This window comes from Brachyhypopomus gauderio, chromosome 6, assembly GCF_052324685.1.
Source record: "Brachyhypopomus gauderio isolate BG-103 chromosome 6, BGAUD_0.2, whole genome shotgun sequence".
In the NCBI taxonomy this organism is placed as follows: Eukaryota; Metazoa; Chordata; class Actinopteri; order Gymnotiformes; family Hypopomidae; genus Brachyhypopomus; species Brachyhypopomus gauderio.
Window position 1 is genome coordinate 30,199,585 of NC_135216.1, and position 25,553 is coordinate 30,225,137.

At 42.4% G+C, this 25,553-nt stretch overlaps 2 protein-coding genes across 2 annotated transcripts; both read right to left on the bottom strand.

The window, feature by feature from the left end:
- Nucleotides 1-512: 512 nt before the first annotated feature.
- LOC143517654 (interferon-induced very large GTPase 1-like) lies at nucleotides 513-12,500 on the bottom strand. The gene is made up of 3 exons (XM_077010386.1): nucleotides 12,404-12,500; nucleotides 12,051-12,151; nucleotides 513-6,329 (listed from the first exon to the last, which is right to left on the bottom strand). Exon 3 carries the CDS (start codon nucleotides 6,117-6,119, stop codon nucleotides 1,737-1,739), a length of 4,383 nt encoding a protein of 1,460 aa, XP_076866501.1. The 5' UTR covers nucleotides 6,120-6,329; nucleotides 12,051-12,151; nucleotides 12,404-12,500; the 3' UTR covers nucleotides 513-1,736.
- A 5,259-nt stretch (nucleotides 12,501-17,759) lies between these two features.
- On the bottom strand, nucleotides 17,760-25,382 carry LOC143516390 (uncharacterized). Its single transcript, XM_077007941.1, has 4 exons — nucleotides 25,287-25,382; nucleotides 18,457-18,556; nucleotides 18,104-18,204; nucleotides 17,760-17,882 (listed from the first exon to the last, which is right to left on the bottom strand). The coding sequence occupies exons 2-4, from the start codon at nucleotides 18,554-18,556 to the stop codon at nucleotides 17,760-17,762; spliced, it is 324 nt and encodes a 107-aa protein (XP_076864056.1). The 5' UTR covers nucleotides 25,287-25,382.
- Nucleotides 25,383-25,553: the final 171 nt, after the last annotated feature.

Sequence of the window (25,553 nt, forward strand, 5' to 3'; positions counted from 1 at the left end):
GATTTATTTAATTAAGAATAGAGGTTTTATTGTGAACAAACCAGTTGTCTCAGGTTGAGAGAATTTAATTTAATTTGATAGATGTAAATGCACTTTATATAGTGTAACTGTTTACTTTTGCTTTTTTTTTTTTTTTTTTTTTTTTTTTTACAAAGATTTGGGATTTTAAAGGATTTTATCCTGCACTGGTCTGTGGATGTGCAATAAATATCAAAAGTTAAACACCTTTCTGATCTACTCATTTCAACTGACTGTAAAAACTTTTTCAAAAACATCCTTATTCATTGGCATATAACCTTTTTTAACTGTAACGCAAATAGTTACTTTCCCTGGTAACGAGTTACTTTTATTATAGAGTAATTCAGTTACTAACTCAGTTACTTTTTTGAACAAGTAGTGAGTAACTATAACTAATTACTTTTTTTAAGTAACGTTCCCAACACTGGAAATCATAGACCAGAGCTTGACCTACAAAAAATATCTATAAATATGATTTAGAATGTACAGTGGTATTTTATCAGACGTTCGAACATAATATTGAAGAATGAAAATTTTATTTCTTCACACACAAACATTTAACAAGTTAGCTGATAATAAAGATAAATAAAGACCTCTCCAAAGCATCTTTACTCTGATATGTGATAATGACTAATGATTTGTCAAATTGATTAAGTAATAAGTGACTCATAAGATTAAATCAGAAATTAAAAATGAAAACCTATGGCAATCTGTAATTTGACGGTATGTGATGAGGACAGAAAGGGAGAAAGTTGCAAATGTAAAGTTTGAAGTTTCCAGTGTTACATCAAAAAACAAAAAACACAGCGTTCAGCTAAAAGATAATGAGAAGTACTGGCAGCAAAACTCAAGTCACAGAGAATCAGCAGTAATGGGGTACCTTGTACACACAGCAGTAATGGGGCATCCTAAACAAACAGCAGTGAGGAATAATGCACAGCACTGGATGAGTGTTCCTATAGGGTTAAATAAATGGTTAAATAAAGCAAAATCAAAAAGGTAAAAAATGGACAGGTGCAGACAATCAATAATCACGGAAGTGGGCATGTTCCTGGCACACCATGACGCAATATAACTATACAATATATACAGTATTATCAGACATGAATGGAAATATAAATGCAATCCCTTTAATCAAGCTTGTAAACTTGTGATACATGCTAATTTTATTTTATGTAAAATTACAGAGCTAGTTTTTTTGTTCTACTGTACAAAATGTCACTGAAAATTTACATTAAACAGAGGTTCCAAAAGAACAAAGGGTGAGCAGCAGCACAAAGGGGCAAAAACATGAGTCAAAAATCCAAGCAGGGGGTCAAAAACCAGAAGAGACTAAGAGTGGCAGGCAGAGGTACAACAAGGGCAAACAGGAGAGAAAATCACTAGGAGAACAAAGGTCAGCAACAAGGGGATCAGACAGAGAGATATACAGACCAACGGCTTGGTAATGCTGGTAAGTATCCTAGTGACTGCGCCCTCTGGTGGTCCTGGGTCTCTGACATATTGACACTGACTCTTGCAGCTCTATTATAGATCTGAAGGTTAGTCTGTGTGGTCAAAGTTGCTTTTGAATCCAGACATCTCAGAGAGGTCGTTCACTAAACATCAAGTCTCTCAAAAGTGGAGATGTACTGTAGGTGGAAGTTATTATCCCCCAGGTGGCTTCATTTTATAGATTCTCTAAATTATTTCATTCCCTGTACCACAAGCACCTTGTTTTATATGTATTTATCCAAACTCTCTATGGCATCTTCCTTACTGTACCTTCTCCATTCATCAGGAATCTTACCACTTCCCTGGAATGTTTTCTTGTAATGATTCTCCAGATCTTTCTGGAATCTACACACAAACCACTTCCAGTAGGGAAGTTCAGAGAGATCAGGGGTGATGCTCCAATTTGCAAACTCAGGACCAGCTGTTCTGTACTGTTTCCATGGCACCTCTTTGTCAGATTCATATGATGAATAGAAGGACTTATTACTTGCCACTGACGTGGTGCAGAAACCGATGCAAAGATTATCTGTTCCTCTATAATTGCACCCATTTAATCCATAATTACGATGGAAAGGGACACTGTGGTCTCCATCATGGTCCTCCATCGTGTTGGTGCAGATGGCACTACAGAATGGACACTGTACCCAGCAGCACCTACAGAAGTGCTCAATCAGGATCTCATCTGGCCTCTTTCTGAAGTTCTCCATTTTAAGGTCAGACAGACTGTTTATGTTCTTGGTCAGTTCCTCACTAATAAGAGGCATTTCCTTTTTTACAACATCTGTGAGTAAGTGAAAATCAACAACATCCTGACAGTTATTATCTCTGAGGTGATCAATATTACATTCAAGCTCATCTTTGAGTGCGTCTGAAAATGTCTTCAGCCACATATTTGCATCTCCTCTTTCCTTCACCACGTCTTCTGTTGCTGACATTGCTGCAGAGATGATGCATTCCTGTTTATGTTTGATGGTGTGTCTAATTTTGGCAAGTGATCTGGGATCTTTTTCTATCATATACTTTTTAACAACATCTCTAATGAAGGTCTTAAATTGTTCCTCTGGATTTAGGATGTAGTTCATGAACTTCTCAAAGTCCTCCTCTTCTGCCACTGATTTTAGGATGTGTTTTTCCAGTTTTGACCTGTTTCCATTAAATGCTTTATGGTTTGTTTTCATTTTATCAGCCAAATCAATAGCTATTCTGGTGTAGACACTCTGCATGATGGCTCCCTTAAGTTCCATGCATACTGACTCACCAAACACAGCCACAGAAGTAGCACCTTTACATGACTTTTCAAAAACATTGTAGTATTCAGATTTCTTCTTCTCAAGATAGATGAATGGGTCATTAGACTCTCTGAATGTTCTGAGCTGGGCTGCAAACATTTCCGCCGCATGCATACAGACATGTAGAGAAAGATCCACTATGAACTTTGGTTTGAACTTGTAATTTGAGTTTGACTGTGTGTGTTCAGCAACTGCCTTTTTCACAAGTTGTGCAATCTCTTGAAAATAGAACGACTTGTATCCCATTTTTGCTACTGACTTTGATTTACTGAGCTCATCTGTTTCTTGCATGATTCTGTGTGTCAACTGCCTTATTGAATTATGATCTTCTGATGTTAATCTGGTCACACACTTTTTGCTCAAATTGACATATTTAGTATAATCACCAACAGTGCTTATTTTGGTGAACGTTTTAACATGCTTGGGTTCTTCACTGTATTTTACAAATCGTTGAAGAACAAGTTCTTCATACAGCTCAGAAAGAATTTTAACTGCATCCTGTTCAGTGTCAATTTCTTTTAGAGGTGTCCTGCCTGCAGTCAGTTCAGAAACCCATTGTCTCCACATGCAATCAAAATGTCTTCTCAGTTCTCCTTCATCATTGGCTTTACACTTGAATATTAAAGCAAGTTCTTTGCTCTTCTTAAAGAGTTGTGCCACATATTGTGTCTTCTGCTCCTCCAAGTGTTTACAGGCGATTTTCTGTGAGATGATGTCATTTAAGTCTCTTTTGGTTTGTTTAATAAGGTCATCATGTAGATTCTCTATCTTCTGTTGGACTCTCCCTCTCCACTGTACCAGAATCCTTTGTTCTTCTGCATCATCTTCAAAGTAACTCTTCACTGAACTGTTCACCTTTTCGAAATGTCCTTTCATTTCCCAAACAAGGTCACTGTGCTCCACATTTTGTAACTGGTTATTGTTGATTCTAATGTGGAGTTTGTCTTGAATCTCCAACATGGCATTCCTGAGACTCCAGGTCCATTTCCAATATTCTTTCTCCATTTTCCTGTACACTGAAATCTCCCATGTGTTTCTGAAGCTGAAAACAAAGTTCTCATTCAGAAGTGCCTCCCATAGGTCTATGATTCGTGTTTGGAACTCAGACAGCTTCATACCACCTTTCTGTGCAGCTTTGGAGATTATGGTTTGCTTCAGCTCCTCAATGTTTTCACTGTATGAAGGGTTTGGTGGAGCCATGGGTGGACTGCCCTCCCACAGCTGTGCAATGTACCTCACATCCCTCTCTACATCAAACTCAATGACATCACCGAAGCACTCAGCATCACAGTCTTCCTCCAGGGCAGCTAGCTTTGTCATCTCATCCAGTTTTTCCTGCAAATTCCTCCTACCCTCCATTGTTTTCTCTTTAGCTGTGACATCTGTGACGTTTTGATGCACAAACACACAGCTGGGGTTCAGTCTGACCTTCTTCATCCTCAGGAAGGCCTGAACAACTATCTGAAGGATGTCCTGCATCTCAGCAGGGTTCTCCCCAAAGATGTTGATCAAGGTCATATTTCCAAGACCCACGACAAATGTGGCGAGTTCATTGTCATGATGTATGGTGTCTTTTCCAGTTAGTTCTAGGGCTCGAAGACCTTCAGTGTCAACAACTAGAATGTAGTCAAACTTCAGCTCTGCCTTCATCTCCTCTGACACTTTGACCAGCTGCATGAAGGCTCCTCTGGTGCACCTGCCTGCACTGACTGCAAACTGGAGTCCAAACATGGCATTGAGCATGGTGGATTTACCAGAGCTCTGGATCCCCAACACTGACAGCACAAAGACTCTCTGGTCTCCCAGGATCTTGATGAGTTCATCTAGAACTGCTGAAACCCAGACCAGAGGAACATGACCAGCATCTCCATCCATCAGCTCCAGTGGATATCCTGACAACATGATCTCTGCTGCAAACGTGGGGAGAAGTGACTTGTTTTGGCCCATTTGCAAAGACATAGATGACTCATATATCTGCCCCATTTCTCTGAGGATGTGTTCCAAACCAAAACAGTCATTGGTGTATTTGTCTAGCAAGATTTCGGTCCACTTAAGAAAGTAGCACCTTTCATCTGATGGTGGAAGATTCATATTTTTAATAAACAGCTCCAGAAATGGTGTGACCCCACATTCCTTCTGTTGTGCACGAATCTGATTCATTTCACCCTGTATTTTACTCACTTGATTCTCTGTATCATTGCAGCAAAGTTTATATTTATCTTTGTTCTTTTGGCACCACATATGCCACAGGTTCCCTTGACGAGGCAGGAACGTCTCCTTAATCCTGGACATCTCCATTCCCTCCAGCAGACGTGTGATCTGAAGGGCGGCTTCCTTCCCCCTTTGACACTCAGGATGGTTCTCATCTGTTTTGATTCCTCTGTCTTTACCCACATCTTCAAGTCTGAAAGTGGAGCCTGGTTTTGATAAACATGTGTTAATGGTCTTTCTGAGCTCTTTAGACACAGTTGCCTGACTTCTGTCTTTAAGACCAATTTTGTATTTCAGGCTTTTTGTCCCAATGACACTTGAGTTATTCTCAGACAGTAAATAAATGAGTGGCTTTGGCCCTTTAAATAGTCTTTGTAGTACACCTTCATTTGTACTAATGTGCTGTTGATCACCTAGAAGTACAACGTTCACAGACGACATTTCAGTCAGAATCCCCAGTTGCTCCTTATTAGTTTCTATATCACCATGTAGATTGCAGAACGCTACACAGTCAGGGAAATGATCAGTGCTCTTCCCAGATGGGAGGTACCAGGCAATCTCCACCACTCCATCCATCAGTAGACGGGTTCTGCTGCTGCCTGGGCAATGTCTGTGGAAGAATGTGTTGTGTTTTTCATTGATCAAACTGTTCATCAGCTGAGACTTGGATGAGGACACACGGCCCAGCCTGAAGAACGCCACCATTGGAGTTTCTGCCTTGTACATGTACATAGTTTTGTATGTATGATTCCCAGAGGTGTCCGTGGTCTTTGAGCTCTTCTTGATTTGTCTAAATGTCCACAGAGGAAACTCAATCTCTCTGGTGAAGGGATCAGGCACTAACAGAGGCAGAGCGTACTGACACTGGGACAGTTTGGTCACTATGAGCTGCTTTAGGAAGCTGTCTGAGCAGTGGAGCACTGCCATCTGGACATCCATGGGGTGGATGGCATGGTCATGAATTGTTTTATCAAGAGAATCTTGCCTCAAGTAAAAAAAGTCTGCAAATATGTCACCCTCCTCTCTAGTTGCTGTATCTGATTGGATGGGATGCACCTCACTGATTCGTTCTTTAACTGACGCGTGTCTTGCTCTGTAGTTCCCCATCAGAATCCTTTGTAAGAAGGTGTGGACCAGTTCTTTCTCATCACCAGGCTCTTGGCAGTATGAAGACTGTGACTGTATCTGAAGAATGTCTGCAGGCTTTAGTTTATGATTGGCTTTTAAATTAAGTCTTATAAAAAGCTCATCTGTTTGGCTTTTGAAGTTTCCTTCAGAATGTTGTAGTCAGTCTTCACAATGTGATGTATGTTCTTCCTGTAAAATTGAAAAAGTTTTAGCTTATGCTGTGACATATAAATAACGTTAGTCATTTTTATAGTTAGTCATATATATAATATATACCTATATTTTGAAATTTACAAATGACTAGTCTTCTTTTGTGGAAAATATTCTAGTCTGGTCTCTAATCACATTTATCCATGCCCCCACCTGTCAGTTATGTCTGTTTTATGTGATGTTTGGTTTTTCCCATGCGTTCTCTTGCCAAGCCCTGGTTTATTTTCTAAGTTGTATTTGTTATTAGTCTAATGTGTTCCTTGTTACTTTAAGAGTATTTATACCCCAACGTGACATCATGTACAGAACAAAAGCAGCAGGAGGCAGAGTCAGAGCTGCAGAGGGTTTATTGTCCATCATGAAAATAAAGCAGACGACATAGCAGCTCTAAGAAACCGAGAAAGGAGTAAAACACCAAAGCAGTAGCCTACTGGGCTAAATAAGGACAGAAGGCAGTAAGCCAAAGTCTCTGTACAAGACGGTTGTACCTGCAGGTCTTAAACAGGGCAGCAGAAGATTAGGAACAGGTGCTACACATTAATAATCAGGTGATTGGGAACGAGGGAGTGACATAAGAGAGGTGTGGCGTGATGTAGGCGTCTCCCCAGAGGATCTGCGCTGGCCTACCGTGACACCAGATTTTGTACTTCAGTTTGGTCTGTCTTCAGAAACTCCCTGTGTTTGGTATTGTTAATTCTGCTGTCTCATGAATAGTTTAGTTTTATCTTTCATTGTCTTTTTTTCATGTATCTGGTGTTTCCCTTAGTATGAGAATCCAGCGCTTTACAGCCCATTGTACCAAGTTTGAATGTTTTTCGTCAAGTTCACATCGCGCCTCATACGAATCACTGGAAGGTTTCAGCTAGCCACAATATTTTTCATCCTCCAGCCACTTCACTGAATGGACATTTACCCATGTCTGTATCCTTGTATTGTTGTTCCCGCCGCAGCCCTCAAATAAGAAAAGCAGCTTGTGCAGCTAAAGCATCGTCTGCTGTTTCCACCTGTTAGGTGACGTACTACTGCCATCTACCATGCAGAGTATACGCCGTTGCGGAAATGATAATTATTGTGGGATATACATCGGTCAAATAAAACAGAAAAACTGAGCAACACACTTATTTAATGCCTCCCCTCCTAAAATTCCAGACATTTTAAGACATTTTTAGACCTTGAATATATAAAACAAAATTTAAGACTTTTTAAGGACCCGCGGGTACCCTGTACATATATCTATTTCTCTGCCTAAAGAAGTTTGGCTTATTGACACATAAACTCATCTTAAATATTTTGTGCAATATATTTGTCTGGGTGTTTTACTGCTCTACTGATTCAGATATGTTAATTCACATCTTCGAACTCAACAACATCACACTCCAGTATGCTAAGTACATGGATGAATGAGCCTTAAAATATGTACAATGTACATACAATATGTTAATTCTTTGGCACTGTCACGTATGGGTACGCCCCCTCTCCCCGCTGTCACTCCAACATCTCTGTTCCTCGTGGTTTTGTTATTCCCTGCCTGTTTATCCCGCCCAGCTCGTTGTCTCTGATTCCTCGTTTGTTACCACGCCCCTGTCGTCATTGTTTGCACCTGATCCATGTTTGGTGTTCTGTGTATATATAATCCCTGAGTGTCCCTTGTCGGTTGTTTTGGATGTTTGGTTGTTTCTTTCCCTCGTGCCTTTGTGATTCATGTGCCCTGTTCCCGGTGTTATACTCTCTGTTGGTTTATTCTCTGTTCAGTGTTAATTCTGCCTGGTTTTGTTTCGTGTCTGTCCTTATCATGCCCCTGTACTTGTCTCAGTTGGATGGCTCTCCGGTTATGACCCCTGCCTGTGACTTCGACTACGATTATGGAATGCCCTGTAATAAATCTCGCTCTTCTCAGCGTTTGTGTCCGCCTCTATGCTCTGCGCCACGCAGATCGTTACAGGCACTTGTTCAAACTGGTCTTCATTTCTTATAGTTAATGGTATAATGAGCAGAGGTGGGTAGGAACGCATTATATTTTCTCTGTTATATTTACTCAAGTAGTTTTTTGGACAAAAATGTACTTGTGAGAATAGTTGTAATATGAAATACTTTTACTTTTACTTGAGTAAATATGTGGTGAGAAAAACGCGACTTTTACTCCGTTACTATCGGATTTGCGCTGTGCTACCGTTACTTTAGTTTTGTAAGTAATTCGTCTTTTCAGTGAGAAGACTGACCAACGTCTAGTCATCAGAGTATGTGTGACCAATCAAATGAAGCCAGTCAGTCACGTGATCGCATACGCAAACTTTCTCCACCGGTAGCAAGAAAGTATGACACAAAACCCACTCGAGCATCCCTGGCCTCACATACAGCCAATGTTTACATTACAAACGTGTAAAAAAGACAGTTATAAAATGCGCTGTCAGTTGTGTATGCTACAAATGGATTCAGTTGGCGTCAAGTTGTATCCACGTATTGGCTGACAGTCTCCTCAGTTAGTGCCTTTGTGGAAAACATTGAAGTTACCAGTGGTGAACCGGCAGGGTCTTCAAGACCTTCTCTGACAATCTATTGATCTTGAAAAAGATGCTTTATCTATTATATATAATATATGTGTAACGTTCTGCATAGCGCAGAGCATGGAGGCGGACACAAACGCTGAGAAGAGCGAGATTTATTACAGGGCATACCATAATCGAGGTCGTAGTAGCAGGCAGGGGTCACAACGGGAGAACCATCCAAATTAGACAGGTACAGGGACATGATCGAAAACAGACACGAAACAGAGCAGGGATACACAGAACAAAGAGCAACAGGCGAAGAGCAGACAACACTAGAACATACACGATAACCAAGCGAGAACGAAACAATCAAACATCCAAAACAACCGACGAAGGACATGGGAGACTCAGGGGCTAATATACACTGAACTAAACTAGGACCAGGTGCTAACAATGACGACAGGGGCGTGGCAGACAATAGGGAATTAACGAAATAAACGAGCAGGGCGGGATGAACAGGCACGGAACACAGACACAAGGGAACCCGGAGTGACAGCTAGGAGAGGGGGCGTAGCCATACGTGACAGTACCTCCCCTCAAAGCGTGCCACTCCGGGGCATGCAAGGGCAGACAGGACAGGGAACCAGACTAGGACAAGACAGGGAACCACGGTACATGGCCAGGGACAGGGACAGCAGACACAGGACTGACCAGAGGGACATGACATGGGACCTGGGGCATGGCAGGGACAAGGACAGGAGACATGGAGACTGGCCAAGAGCTGGACTGGGACACAGGGAGACTGGACAGGGCCAGGGCGAGGCACAGGAGCATGGCCAGACAGGACAGGACCGGGGACAGACATGGGAGTGGGGCCAGGGGACAGGGCAGAGGCACACACAGAGGCAAAGACGCTATGGACAACAGAGACCGGGACTGGACCAAAGTGAGTGACGACTTGGGGAACAGACACAGGGACCGGGACAGAGACAACCCCACCAGACACCGACACAGGAACGGGCACAAGGACACGAACAGGCACACACACAGGAACAGGAACCAACACAAAACCAGGCACAGGACACGGGAGCAAGGGGAACATGGGAAACGAGACAGGATCACAGGGCAAAGCAGGGAACACATTCAGTCCATTCCCACACGTGGGCAGCACAGTTTCTTGGGGGACAGGCGTGGCCGGGCGGCGGGCAGCGGGCACAGGCGTGGCCGGGCAGCGGGCACAGGCGTGGCCAGGCGGCGGGCACAGGCGCAGGCGAGCAGCGGGCACAGGCGCGGGCGGGCGCGGGGCAGCGGGCACAGGCGCGGCCGGGCGGCGGGCAGCGGGCACAGGCGGAGCCGGCAGACAGGCAGCGGGAACAGGACCCGGCAGACAGGCAGCGGGAACAGGAGCCGGTGCGGACGACCTCTTCAATACACGATAACCACTCATCCAAAACAACCGACGAAGGACATGGAAGACTCAGGGACTAATATACACTGAACTAAACTAAGACCAGGTGCTAACAATGACGACAGGGGTGTGGCAGACAATAGGGAATTAACGAAACAAACGAGCAGGGCGGAACTAACTGTGCTATAATAAATAATATTTATATATTATATTTAATTTTAATATATTATTTTAGTTATCATTAAAAGTCATTGTTTCCAGTTATTCAATTTTCCATGATGTAATTTATTGACACGAAATAGTACTCTGCATTTACTCACTACTTGAGTAGCTTATAATCAAAGTACTTTTAAACTTTTTGTCACGTTACGGCCCCTGACCCCTCCCTTTTGGGCGTGTGTTTACGTTGTCTATGTCTAGTCGTCTGCGTCTGTGGATATCCGTGGGTGCAGTTACGTCTGAATGAGTTCATCCCTCTCACCTGTGGCTCGTCTCGTCATCACTCGGGACTTATGTGGTTTGTCTATTTAATGTGCGTTCGCGCAGTGTCCAGTGCTCATCTTTTAAATAAAGTGACGTTGTCGAAACCAGCGGCTCGTGCCTCATCTGTCTCCCTGTGCCCAGCGTCACTTTTACTCAAGTAAATTTTTGGATGCATAATTTTACTTTTACTTGAGTAAAATTAGATTCAAGTAACAGTACTTTTATTTGAGTTAAATTTTTGAATACTTTACCCACCTCTGATAATGAGATAACGTAGTTCCACCTCCACAAGGTGAACGAAGGTGAGCTCAGGGCAGCAACCTACTATTTACACAGAAAGAAACGATGGAGTAGGAGACCGCGACCTACTGGCCATGAGGCTGGGAATTGAGGAGTGGAGGCACTGGCTCAAGGGAGCATGACCATTTCACTGTGAGCACTGACTATCAATCAATCAATCAATCAAATTTTATTTATATAGCGCTTTTTACAACAGTTGTTGTCACAAAGCAGCTTTACAAGTGCCGAGTCCTAGCCCCCAGTGAGCAAGCCAAGGGCGACAGTGGCAAGGAAAAACTCCCTAGTTTTTTTGCATGAGGGAGAAACCTTGAGAGGAACCAAAACTCAGGGGGGGAACCCATCCTCCTCTGGCCAACACCGGTCACCATGACAACAACAACAATTCAGACAGAAAGAATAGAAAGAAAAGGAAAAAGACTATAAAAACCTTGTGTACCTGCAAACCACCAAGAAGCTCAACTTGAGGCAGACTCTGCGATCAAGGAATGTAAAGGCCTATGGCAGGTATGACCAAACCTGAAAGAAGTGGAATCCACCAGCCACAAGCCTGTGATCCTCTCTATCTGTATCCTAGGAACCATCTGCTTGGACCTCAATAGGCTGATCACGACAGCTAACTCTCATGAGAATTTGATTCACAAATCAATTCCAGAATTTTTTGTGCTGTTGATTGTCCAACATTTGGTGATAGAGGAAGTCCTCGGGATACATCAGTCCCGAGTTATGATGTTTCGTGGTTACGACTCATCTCCCATTTATTGTATAAAGCCTTGTTTCTACTTAAGTGATTTTGGGTCATAAACGTTGTAACTCGAACCTTATGTTTGGTGTGCGCGTTGAAGGAATACAGTACACGGTTACGCGGCTCGGGACCAAGAAGGACGGTGTCATCCCAGTCGCATTGTACACCATTTTAGCTTGCTGCTACGTCGTTCTCTCTCATGTGTGCACGTGTGTTTGATTTTGTGAACTTTTTGCCCTTTATTATGGCACATAGATAATTTCTTCATTGATTGTACATACTTTGGTTTCCTGGAGATTCCGAGTTTGAATTGAAGACTCAGTGTTTCTTCTACTGAGATCATCTTTAGACACATTTTCTTGTGAATCTCCATCTTCTGATGCTGAAGAAATAAAACAACACAAATACATTGGCTGTTCATACTGGACTTTGCTTAACACAATGGAATGACTAGTTTATTGATACTTCAATTCTGTGTGAACTGATTCGAGGTCTTTATGGAAATGACATTTTTTACTAACAATGTAATTTACTTGTACAATTTTAAAGAATTAACCATGTGAAAAACATACTAAAAGTTCTGTTAGCAATACTCTCAAAGAGTGAATATTTCAATAGGAGGTAGGATATGTACCCGGGTCCCTGGTTGATTTAGCATCAAGAGAGAGTGACTCCTTATTCTCAGTCTTCTCATTAATGGGAGGGGCTTTGGTTGCTACGGCTTCATGTTCCATCTTTCAAACGAGCAAGAGAAAGACATTTAACAGCTCCAGTCAGGTATAAACAGTAGGTGAGAGACAAACTCATCAAAGAACAACAAGTTATAGATTTATAGACAGACAGACCGATAGATAGATAGATAGATAGATAGATAGATAGATAGATAGATAGATAGATAGATAGATAGATAGATAGATAGATAGATAGATAATTTCTTCATCGATTGTACATACTTTGGTTTCCTGGAGATTCTGAGTTTGATTTGAAGACTCAACGTTTCTTCTACTGAGATCATCTTTAGACACATTTTCTTGTGAATCTCCATCATCTGATGCTGAAGAAATAAAACACAAATACATTTGATGTTCATACTGGACTTTGGCTAATTCAAAGCAATAACTAGTTTATTGATACTTTAATTCTGTGTGAACTGATTTGAGGTCTTTATTTAAATTAAATTTTTTACTAATAATGTAATTTACTTGTACAATTTTAAAGAATTAACCATGTGAAAAACATACTAAAAGTTCTGTTAGCAATACTCTCAAAGAGTGAATATTTCAATAGGAGGTAGGATATGTACCCGGGTCCCTGGTTGATTTAGCATCAAGAGAGAGTGACTCCTTATTCTCAGTCTTCTCATTAATGGGAGGGGCTTTGGTTGCTACGGCTTCATGTTCCATCTTTCAAACGAGCAAGAGAAAGACATTTAACAGCTCCAGTCAGGTATAAACAGTAGGTGAGAGACAAACTCATCAAAGAACAACAAGTTATAGATTTATAGACAGACAGACCGATATAGATAGATAGATAGATAGATAGATAGATAGATAGATAGATAGATAGATAGATAGATAGATAGATAGATAGATAGATAAATAGATAATTTCTTCATCGATTGTATGTACTTTGGTTTCCTGGAGATTCTGAGTTTGATTTGAAGACTCAGCGTTTCTTCTACTGAGATCATCTTTAGACACATTTTCTTGTGAATCTCCATCATCTGATGCTGAAGAAATAAAACACAAATACATTTGATGTTCATACTGGACTTTGGCTAATTCAAAGCAATAACTAGTTTATTGATACTTTAATTCTGTGTGAACTGATTTGAGGTCTTTATTGAAATTAAATTTTTTACTAACAATGTAATTTACTTGTACAATTTTAAAGACTTAACCATGTGAAAAACATACTAACAGTTCTGTTAGCAATACTCTAAAAGAGTGAATATTTCAATAGGAGGTAGGAAATGTACCCGGGTCCCTGGTTGATTTAGCAACAAGAGAGAGTGACTCCTTATTCTCAGTCTTCTCATTAATGGGAGGGGCTTTGGTTGCTACGGCTTCATGTTCCATCTTTCAAACGAGCAAAGAAAGATATTTAACAGCTCGAGTCAGGTATAAACAGTAGGTGAGAGACAACCTCGTCAAAGAACAACAAGTTATAGATTTATAGACAGACAGACCGAGATAGATAGATAGATAGATAGATAGATAGATAGATAGATAGATAGATAGATAGATAGATAGATAGATAGATAGATAGATAGATAATTTCATCACTGATTGTACGTACTTTGGTTTCCTGGAGATTCTGAGTTTGATTTGAAGACTCAGCGTTTCTTCTACTGTGATCATCTTTAGACACATTTTCTTGTGAATCTCCATCATCTGATGCTGAAGAAATAAAACACAAATACATTTGATGTTCATACTGGACTTTGGCTAATTCAAAGCAATAACTAGTTTATTGATACTTTAATTCTGTGTGAACTGATTTGAGGTCTTTATTGAAATTAAATTTTTTACTAACAATGTAATTTACTTGTACAATTTTAAAGACTTAACCATGTGAAAAACATACTAACAGTTCTGTTAGCAATACTCTAAAAGAGTGAATATTTCAATAGGAGGTAGGAAATGTACCCGGGTCCCTGGTTGATTTAGCAACAAGAGAGAGTGACTCCTTATTCTCAGTCTTCTCATTAATGGGAGGGGCTTTGGTTGCTACGGCTTCATGTTCCATCTTTCAAACGAGCAAAGAAAGATATTTAACAGCTCGAGTCAGGTATAAACAGTAGGTGAGAGACAACCTCGTCAAAGAACAACAAGTTATAGATTTATAGACAGACAGACCGAGATAGATAGATAGATAGATAGATAGATAGATAGATAGATAGATAGATAGATAGATAGATAGATAGATAGATAGATAATTTCATCACTGATTGTACGTACTTTGGTTTCCTGGAGATTCTGAGTTTGATTTGAAGACTCAGCGTTTCTTCTACTGTGATCATCTTTAGACACATTTTCTTGTGAATCTCCATCATCTGATGCTGAAGAAATAAAACACAAATACATTTGATGTTCATACTGGACTTTGGCTAATTCAAAGCAATAACTAGTTTATTGATACTTTAATTCTGTGTGAACTGATTTGAGGTCTTTATTGAAATTAAATTTTTTACTAACAATGTAATTTACTTGTACAATTTTAAAGACTTAACCATGTGAAAAACATACTAACAGTTCTGTTAGCAATACTCTAAAAGAGTGAATATTTCAATAGGAGGTAGGAAATGTACCCGGGTCCCTGGTTGATTTAGCAACAAGAGAGAGTGACTCCTTATTCTCAGTCTTCTCATTAATGGGAGGGGCTTTGGTTGCTACGGCTTCATGTTCCATCTTAAAAATGAGCAAGAGAAAGATATTTAATAGCTCGAGTCAGGTATAAAGAGTAGGTGAGAGACAACCTCGTCAAAGAACACCAAGTTATAGATTTATAGACAGACAGACAGACAGACACAGATAGATAGATAGATAGATAGATAGATAGATAGATAGATAGATAGATAGATAGATAGATAGATAGATAGATAGATAGATAGATTCTTCATTGGTTGTACGTACTTTGGTTGCCTGGAGATTCTGAGTTTGTTCTGAAGACTCAGCGTTTCTTCTACTGAGATCATCTTTAGACACATTTTCTTGTGAATCTCCATCTTCTGATGCTGAAGAAATAAAACAACACAAATACATTGGCTGTTCATACTGGACTTTGGCTAACACATTGGAATGACTAGTTTATTGATACTTCAATTCTGTGTGAACTGATTTGAGGTCTTTATTGAAATGACATTTTTTTAACTAACATTGTAATTTACTTGTACAATTTTAAAGAATTAACCATGTGAAAAACATACTAAATGTTCTGCTAGCATTACTCTCAAAGTGTGAATACTTCAATAGGAGGTATGATATGTACCCGGGTCCCTGGTTGATTTAGCATCAAGAGAGAGTGACTCCATATTCTCAGTCTTCTCATTAATGGGAGGGGCTTTGGTTGCTACGGCTTCATGTTCCATCTTTCAAATGAGCAAGAGAAAGATATTTAACAGCTCCAGTCAGGTATAAACAGTAGGTGAGAGACAGCCTCGTCAAAGAACAACAAGTTATAGATTTATAGACAGACAGATAGACAGACACAGATAGATAGATAGATAGATAGATAGATAGATAGATAGATAGATAGATAGATAGATAGATAGATAGATAGATAGATAATTTCATCACTGATTGTACGTACTTTGGTTTCCTGGAGATTCTGAGTTTGATTTGAAGACTCAGCGTTTCTTCTACTGTGATCATCTTTAGACACATTTTCTTGTGAATCTCCATCATCTGATGCTGAAGAAATAAAACACAAATACATTTGATGTTCATACTGGACTTTGGCTAATTCAAAGCAATAACTAGTTTATTGATACTTTAATTCTGTGTGAACTGATTTGAGGTCTTTATTGAAATTAAATTTTTTACTAACAATGTAATTTACTTGTACAATTTTAAAGACTTAACCATGTGAAAAACATACTAACAGTTCTGTTAGCAATACTCTAAAAGAGTGAATATTTCAATAGGAGGTAGGAAATGTACCCGGGTCCCTGGTTGATTTAGCAACAAGAGAGAGTGACTCCTTATTCTCAGTCTTCTCATTAATGGGAGGGGCTTTGGTTGCTACGGCTTCATGTTCCATCTTAAAAATGAGCAAGAGAAAGATATTTAATAGCTCGAGTCAGGTATAAAGAGTAGGTGAGAGACAACCTCGTCAAAGAACACCAAGTTATAGATTTATAGACAGACAGACAGACAGACACAGATAGATAGATAGATAGATAGATAGATAGATAGATAGATAGATAGATAGATAGATAGATAGATAGATAGATTCTTCATTGGTTGTACGTACTTTGGTTGCCTGGAGATTCTGAGTTTGTTCTGAAGACTCAGCGTTTCTTCTACTGAGATCATCTTTAGACACATTTTCTTGTGAATCTCCATCTTCTGATGCTGAAGAAATAAAACAACACAAATACATTGGCTGTTCATACTGGACTTTGGCTAACACATTGGAATGACTAGTTTATTGATACTTCAATTCTGTGTGAACTGATTTGAGGTCTTTATTGAAATGACATTTTTTTAACTAACATTGTAATTTACTTGTACAATTTTAAAGAATTAACCATGTGAAAAACATACTAAATGTTCTGCTAGCATTACTCTCAAAGTGTGAATACTTCAATAGGAGGTATGATATGTACCCGGGTCCCTGGTTGATTTAGCATCAAGAGAGAGTGACTCCATATTCTCAGTCTTCTCATTAATGGGAGGGGCTTTGGTTGCTACGGCTTCATGTTCCATCTTTCAAATGAGCAAGAGAAAGATATTTAACAGCTCCAGTCAGGTATAAACAGTAGGTGAGAGACAGCCTCGTCAAAGAACAACAAGTTATAGATTTATAGACAGACAGATAGACAGACACAGATAGATAGATAGATAGATAGATAGATAGATAGATAGATAGATAGATAGATAGATAGATAGATAGATAGATAGATAGATAGATAGATAGATTCTTCATTGATTGTACGTACTTTGGTTGCCTGGAGATTCTGAGTTTGTTCTGAAGACTCAGCGTTTCTTCTACTGAGATCATCTTTAGACACATTTTCTTGTGAATCTCCATCTTCTGATGCTGAAGAAACAAAACACAAATACATTGGCTGTTCATACTGGACTTTGGCTAACACAATGGAATGACTAGTTTATTGATACTTAAATTCTGTGTGAACTGATTTGAGGTCTTTATTGAAATGACATTTTTTAACTAACATTGTAATTTACTTGTACAATTTTAAAGAATTAACCATGTGAAAAACATACTAAATGTTCTGCTAGCATTACTCTCAAAGTGTGAATACTTCAATAGGAGGTATGATATGTACCCGGGTCCCTGGTTGATTTAGCATCAAGGGAGAGTGACTCCTTATTCTCTGTCTTCTCATTAATGGGAGGGGCTTTGTTTGCTACGGCTTCATGTTCCATCTTAAAAATAAGCAAGAGAAAGATATTTAATAGCTCGAGTCAGGTATAAACAGTAGGTGAGAGAGAAACTCATCAAAGAACAACAAGTTATAGATTTATAGACAGACAGACAGACAGACAGACACAGATAGATAGATAGATAGATAGATAGATAGATAGATAGATAGATAGATAGATAGATAGATAGATAGATAGATAGATTCTTCATTGATTGTACGTACTTTGGTTGCCTGGAGATTCTGAGTTTGTTCTGAAGACTCAGCGTTTCTTCTACTGAGATCATCTTTAGACACATTTTCTTGTGAATCTCCAGCTTCTGATGCTGAAGAAACAAAACACAAATACATTGGCTGTTCATACTGGACTTTGGCTAACACAATGGAATGACTAGTTTATTGATACTTAAATTCTGTGTGAACTGATTTGAGGTCTTTATTGAAATGACATTTTTTTTTACTAACATTGTAATTTACTTGTACAATTTTAAAGAATTAACCATGTGAAAAACATACTAAATGTTCTGCTAGCATTACTCTCAAAGTGTGAATACTTCAATAGGAGGTATGATATGTACCCGGGTCCCTGGTTGATTTAGCATCAAGGGAGAGTGACTCCTTATTCTCTGTCTTCTCATTAATGGGAAGGGCTTTGTTTGCTACGGCTTCATGTTTCATCTTAAAAATAAGCAAGAGAAAGATATTTAATAGCTCGAGTCAGGTATAAACAGTAGGTGAGAGAGAAACTGTTATGCCCCAGCGATAAGTTGTTTGATTTTGTAACTAAGTTGTTTCGTTACTATGACGATAAAGCAGAGACGTATTCTGGGTAGTAAGAAGTAGCGTTTGTTATGCACCTGTCATGGTCAGTTGTGTGTTCATCCTGCCTGCAGCCATAGCTCAAACTTTCTCTCCCTCCTTGCTAAGGCATTGTCTGTGAGTACAAGCTATATATTGCTTGTATGCAGACTAGTTATACCCTGTGTTCGCTAGCATCTTTATGCATAACTAGTTACGTAGTCATGCTATGCTGCTCATCCATATGCTATGTTGACGTGTATGCTGATTGAAACGTCTCGTTGTAATTGTTACAGTTTCACAAGATTCTCACTAAACTTCATGGAAAGAATTATCCGTGTCCTGGAGTTTTTTTGAGAGTGTTTAAACTGATTGGAATCCAGCCCATGACAGTGAAAAGACAGCAATACAGCTACGAGGGACGCGAGGATAGCCATAGCGTGGAGCTAATTAGTATCAGAAATACGCGACTAACCTTCAGCTTCCAGACAGCTTCACGTTAGCCCGCTCCTCTCGATAACGATTAGCGCAACCATCGGGATGTCACAACGCAGCGACAGTAGTAAACAAGCTAGAGATGATCGGTCTGAGTCAGCACGCTCAACGAGCAGCCGCTCATCCACTAAGTCGTCTAGAACAACGGTGAGCATGGCTGTGGCAATGGCACAGGCTAAAGCCGAGGCGGCGCAAGCTAGAGCAGCACATGCAGAAAGGGAAATCCAGCTTAAGGTAGAGCAAGCACGCATACAAGCTAACCTAGAAGCATTGAACGAGGAGAAAGAGAAAGATGCTGCTATAGCAGAAGCGAACACTTTGGCAGCCGGTTTGCAAGATATGGGGTTTGAAGTACGAAGCGAGATTAAAAGTGTGCCCTATCAAGCTGTTAAAGACCAACGCACCGCCGCATTCGTAGCCGACCAAGCCAGCTCGCGTAGGGAGGATGCATTCGCCGCAGCAGAATATGATGCCGTTTCACCCTCTTCTCATTCTGCTTGCTCGGGTATGGCCAACGCTACGCCTTCGGCGACGCGGGTGTTCATGGGGAACCAAGCCGCCGCCTCTGAAGCTGTTACTGCACACCAGGTGCGTCAAGGTTCGCATGCAAGCGGAGCACCTCCCCAACCGTTTCTCTACTCCGCTCCAGCACCGCAGCTTTGTGGAGCTTCTCCACAACGCCGTTTCAAAAAAGAGCCTTCGATTCCATTTGATCCACTATTCCAGAGGACGCAATACGGAGCTAGCCACGACCGTTCTACGACTACAGCAGACTTCATTAGGTATCTAGCCCGCAACCAGCTGGTGACTTCAGGTCTCACCAAATACGATGACCAGCCCGTGAACTACTGGGCCTGGAAGGGGTCATTCCAAAACGCTATCAGTGAGTTAGAGCTGCACGCTGCAGAAGAGCTCGACCTTCTGATAAAGTACCTAGGAAAGGAATCAGCAGAACAGGTAAGGAGGATTAGGACGGTTAACATCGGGAGTCCGCCAATTGGCCTGCGTATGGCATGGGAGCGCCTTGACGAGATGTACGGTTCGCCTGAAGCCGTTGAACAGGCTCTCTTCAGCAAATTAGAAAGCTTTCCGAAGGTCACGGCGAAAGATCCCCAGAAGCTTAGGGATTTGGCCGACCTTTTAGCGGAGCTACAAGCCGCCAAGCAGGATGGATATTTAGCAGGTTTGCTTTATTTGGACACTTCAAGGGGAATTAGGCCTATTATAGAGAAACTCCCATACAACCTCCAGGAAAAATGGCTGTACTACGGGACGAAATACAAGCGTGAAAACATGGTCAGTTTCCCACCGTTTTCTGCGCTAGTGGATTTCATCTCCATGGAAGCAAAGGCTCGCACAGATCCAAGTTTTAGCTTCTTCGTGCAGGCTTCGACTGAGAAGAAGGGCAACTGGGAGAGGCCTACAAAGACGTCTGTGTACACACAGAAAACGCAAGTTTCGGCGACAGCCAAGTCTGAGCTCAGAGAGCGAATTGATCCAAACAAACTCTGTCCTCTGCATAGGAAGCCGCACCCTCTGAAGAAATGCAGGGGCTTCCGAGAAAAAAGCATTGAGGAACGCAAACAGCTCTTGAGAGATCACTACATCTGCTTTCGCTGTTGCTCATCCACAGAACATCTCGCCAAGAATTGTGAGGCGGAGGTAGAATGCACAGAGTGTGGGAGCACCACTCATGCTTCAGCACTGCACCCTAAGCCCTTCACTCAGAAGCCTAAGTCTTCTACCCCCTATACAGCGGACGGCGGGGAGCAAGATGAAGCAGAGAGTCAAGAAGTCAAGTCTTCGTGCACGCAGGTATGTGGAGAAGGCTTGAGTGCTAGAACATGTGCCAAGATTTGTTTGGTTAGCGTGTTCCCGAATGGATGCAAAGAGAAGGCCAAGAGAATGTACGCTATACTGGATGAGCAGAGTAACCGATCACTCGTACGGTCAGAGTTCTTTGACACCTTCCAGATATCTGCATGCTCTTTCTCGTACACGCTCACGACGTGTGCAGGCCTGACTGAGATGGAAGGGAGAAGAGCTCGAGGCTTCACTGTAGAATCAGTGAGTGAGGGAGTGAGTATTCCACTGCCTACGCTCCTCGAGTGCAACCAAATTCCCAATGTCCGTACAGAAATTCCTACGCCAGACGCCGCCTATCATCATCCTCATCTTAAACGTATCGCCAAGAAGATACCACCTTTGGACCCAGAGGCCAAGATACTCTTGTTGCTGGGCAGAGACATCTTGCGGGTGCATAAGGTCCGCGAGCAGATAAGTGGCCCAGGGGATGCACCATTCGCCCAGAGGCTTGACCTAGGTTGGGTTGTTGTCGGTGACGTGTGCCTTAGAGGTGCACACAGATCGATGGAGGTAAGGAGTTGGAATACAGCTATCCTGGAGAATGGACGTACAAGTTACCTTCAGCCATGCGGTAACAAGGTCAGTGTGAAAGAGAAGTTTCATCTGGGACATTCTCAGCAGCGTGACTCAATGGCTACCTTTGCGCGTAGCTTAAGCTCATCAGTTGGAGACCGCCTGGGGCAGACCGTCTTTGCTCAAACATCTGACGATCATAGACTTGCTCCGTCCAGAGAGGATTTAGAGTTCCTTGAGCTGATGGAGACCGAATGCTATCAGGACAGCTCAAATAGTTGGGTTGCGCCTCTACCTTTCCGGACTCCGAGACGGCAGCTGCCTAACAATAGACAGCAGGCTCTTGACCACCTCATCTCACTTCAGCGCTCACTGGAGAAGCGGCCGCAAATGAAAGTGGATTTCTTGAAGTTTATGGAAAAGATGCTCAAGAAAGCACACGCAGAAGTTGCTCCACCACTGAGGCCGGGACAAGAGTGCTGGTACCTGCCTTTGTTTGGCGTGTACCATCCGCGGAAGCCGGATAAGATCCGTGTGGTCTTCGACAGCAGCGCGTCAAGTGAAGGAGTGTCGCTCAACAATGTCCTGCTCACAGGGCCCGACCTCAACAATAGCCTGCTGGGCGTTCTCATGAGGTTCAGGAAGGAACAGGTAGCGGTCACTGCTGACATTGAACACATGTTCCATTGCTTCATTGTCCGGGAAGACCACCGAGACTTTCTTCGTTTCCTGTGGTTTAAGGATAACAACCCTAACGCTGACATCGTGGACTACAGGATGCGAGTTCACCTCTTTGGCAATAGCCCCTCGCCTGCCGTTGCAGTGTACGGGTTGAGGAGGGCAGCTAGGGAAGCGGAAGCCGATTATGGAAGTGACGCAAGAAGGTTTGTTGAACGTGAATTCTATGTGGACGACGCCTTAAAATCTTTTGCCAGAGAAGAAGAAGCAATCAGTGTTCTTCGACGGGCTCAGAAGATGCTCGCAGCATCCAACCTCAGGCTGCACAAGATCGCATCGAACAGACCAGCAGTCATCAAAGCATTTCCGCATGAAGATTGCTCTAAGGAAGTAGACAGTCTCAGTCTCTTTGCAGATGACACACCCATCCAACGCAGTCTCGGATTGCTTTGGAACATGCTCGCAGACACCTTTATGTTCCGAATTGAGGACGATCAGAAGCCGTTCACTCGCAGGGGAGTGCTTTCGACTGTGAATAGTCTTTATGACCCTCTGGGGTTCCTTGCACCTATCACAGTCAACGGGAGGTTGATGCTTAGAGAACTCACCATGCAAGGAGGAGACTGGGATGCGCCGCTCCCCAGAGACAAAGAGGTAGAGTGGACTGAATGGAAACAGTCGCTTCGGGACTTAGAAGGTCTGCAGATACCACGTCCTTACACACCCCTTTCCACTACGGGTGCGTTGAGTAGAGAACTTTGTGTTTTTGCAGACGCATCAACAAAAGCAATAGCAGCTGTGGCCTACATCAGGATAACGAGTCACCAAGGACAGAGTGGAATCGGATTCGTCTTCGGGAAGGCGAAGTTAGCTCCTCCAGCTGGAGCGACCGTTCCAAGACTCGAGCTCTGTGCCGCTGTGCTTGCGGTCGAGATTGTTGAGATGATAGTCGCGGAGATGGATATCACGTTCGACAGCATCATCTACTACACAGATAGCAAAGTCGTGCTAGGCTACATTTACAACCAATCTAGGAGATTCTATGTCTACGTGCACAACAGAGTCCAGCGTATCCGCCAATCTCCTTGTTTTGGTCAGTGGAGGTACGTCCCAACGCACCTCAACCCAGCTGACATCGGGTCAAGAACGACAACGCCGGCCTTACTGAGCAGCACAGCTTGGCTCAAGGGACCAATCTTTCTTCATAGCGCAGCTTCATGCTTGTCTGATTCTCAGGAGACATACGAGATGGTTGAGCCTGACCTTGACTCAGAAGTGCGACCCCAAGTGCTCACAAGCTTCACACACGTCGTTAGAAATGTGATACGCCCACAGCGGTTTGAACGCTTTTCCGACTTCGGAGCTCTTCTTATGGCCATAGCACGTCTCGTTCATGTGGCACGTTCCTTTGCTCGTTCAGCCCAGGATGGATGCCGAGGGTGGCACATTTGTCGTCCTTCAGAAGAAGAGCTGCTGAGAGCCAAGGCGTGTATCGTGAAGAGTGTCCAAAGTGAGTACTATGCGGAAGAACTGACCTGCATTGGTTCAGGAACCAATATCCAACCTTCCAGCAGTCTGTGGAAGCTGCACCCCACATTGGATCAAGACCAACTTCTCAGGGTAGGAGGCCGGATCGAGCAAGCGAGACTGGGCATGAGCGAGTGTCATCCTATTATCATACCTGGCCAGCATCATCTTGCAACCCTGCTTGTGTTGCATTATCATGAAGCGGTGAAACACCAAGGGAGGCATATGACCGAAGGTGCCATCCGAGCGGCAGGGTTCTGGCTGGTAGGCGCTAAACGCCGCATCAGCAGTATGCTCTACAAATGCGTCACTTGTAGGAAGTTGAGAGGAAAGACCGAATGCCAGCAGATGGCAACTCTGCCAGCGGAACGCCTACAAGTTGCACCCCCTTTCACCTACGTAGGTGTGGACGTCTTTGGACCGTGGGACATCGTTGCACGCCGCACGAGAGGAGGAACCGCCAACTCCAAACGCTGGGCCGTGATGTTCTCGTGCATGTGCTCAAGAGCAGTTCACATTGAACTGATCGAAGCAATGAGTTCCAGCAGCTTCATCAATGCTTTGAGGAGGTTCTTTGCAATCAGGGGGCCTGCAAGGCAGATACGCTCGGACTGCGGAACCAACTTTGTTGGCGCTTCTCGAGAGTTGAGCATGGACAGACAGAGTCCAGACTTCCACAGCATGGAGAAATTCTTGGAGACTCAAAATTGCACCTGGGTTTTCAACCCACCCCACGCGTCCCATATGGGTGGGGCTTGGGAACGAATGATTGGCATCGCCCGTCGCATACTGGACTGCATGCTGCTCGAACAGAAGAGGTTTCCCTTGACGCACGAGGTCTTGGCTACCCTCATGGCAGAGGTAGCAGCGATCATGAATGCGAGACCTCTCGTCCCAGTGTCATCAGATCCGGAGTCGCCACTCATTCTCACCCCAGCGATGCTTCTAACCCTCAAGACAGGCACTTCATCCCCTCCACCACTGGCCAGCATGGAGGACGCAGCTCTCTTTCGGGAGGAGTGGAAGCGAGTTCAAGGTTTAGCAGACTCCTTTTGGTATAGGTGGAGGCGGGAATACCTTAAGACGCTGCAGCTCAGACATAAGTGGCAAAAGAAACGGCCGAGTCTCCAAGAAGGGGATGTAGTGCTTTTGAAGGATGCTGAAGCGAAGAGAAACCAGTGGCCTATGGGTATTGTCAGGAGAACCTTTCCAGGAGAGGACAAGCTGGTTCGGAAAATCGACGTGGAAGTGATCAAGGATGGAACTAAGAGAACTTTCTTACGCCCTATTACAGAAGTAGTTCTGCTTCTTTCCCCACAGACTGAATCTTCTCATTAGTGTGGGCCTTAGAGTGCCCAGGCGGGGAGTGTTATGCCCCAGCGATAAGGTATAAACAGTAGGTGAGAGACAGCCTCGTCAAAGAACAACAAGTTATAGATTTATAGATAGATAGATAGATAGATAGATAGATAGATAGATAGATAGATAGATAGATAGATAGATAGATAGATTCTTCATTGATTGTACGTACTTTGGTTGCCTGGAGATTCTGAGTTTGTTCTGAAGACTCAGCGTTTCTTCTACTGAGATCATCTTTAGACACATTTTCTTGTGAATCTCCATCTTCTGATGCTGAAGAAATAAAACAACACAAATACATTGGCTGTTCATACTGGACTTTGGCTAACACATTGGAATGACTAGATTATTGATACTTAAATTCTGTGTGAACTGATTTGAGGTCTTTATTGAAATGACATTTTTTTAACTAACATTGTAATTTACTTGTACAATTTTA

Coding starts and splice junctions, on each gene's coding strand:
- LOC143517654 (XM_077010386.1), bottom strand. CDS start 6,119: ATGGGGAACTACAGAGCAAGACACGCGTCAGTTAAAGAACGAATCAGT.
- LOC143516390 (XM_077007941.1), bottom strand. CDS start 18,556: ATGAAACATGAAGCCGTAGCAAACAAAGCCCTTCCCATTAATGAGAAG. Junction 18,205..18,456: donor TAAATCAACCAGGGACCCGG/GTACATATCATA, acceptor TTGTTTCTTCAG/CATCAGAAGCTGGAGATTCA. Junction 17,883..18,103: donor AGAATCTCCAGGCAACCAAA/GTACGTACAATC, acceptor CTTATTTTTAAG/ATGGAACATGAAGCCGTAGC.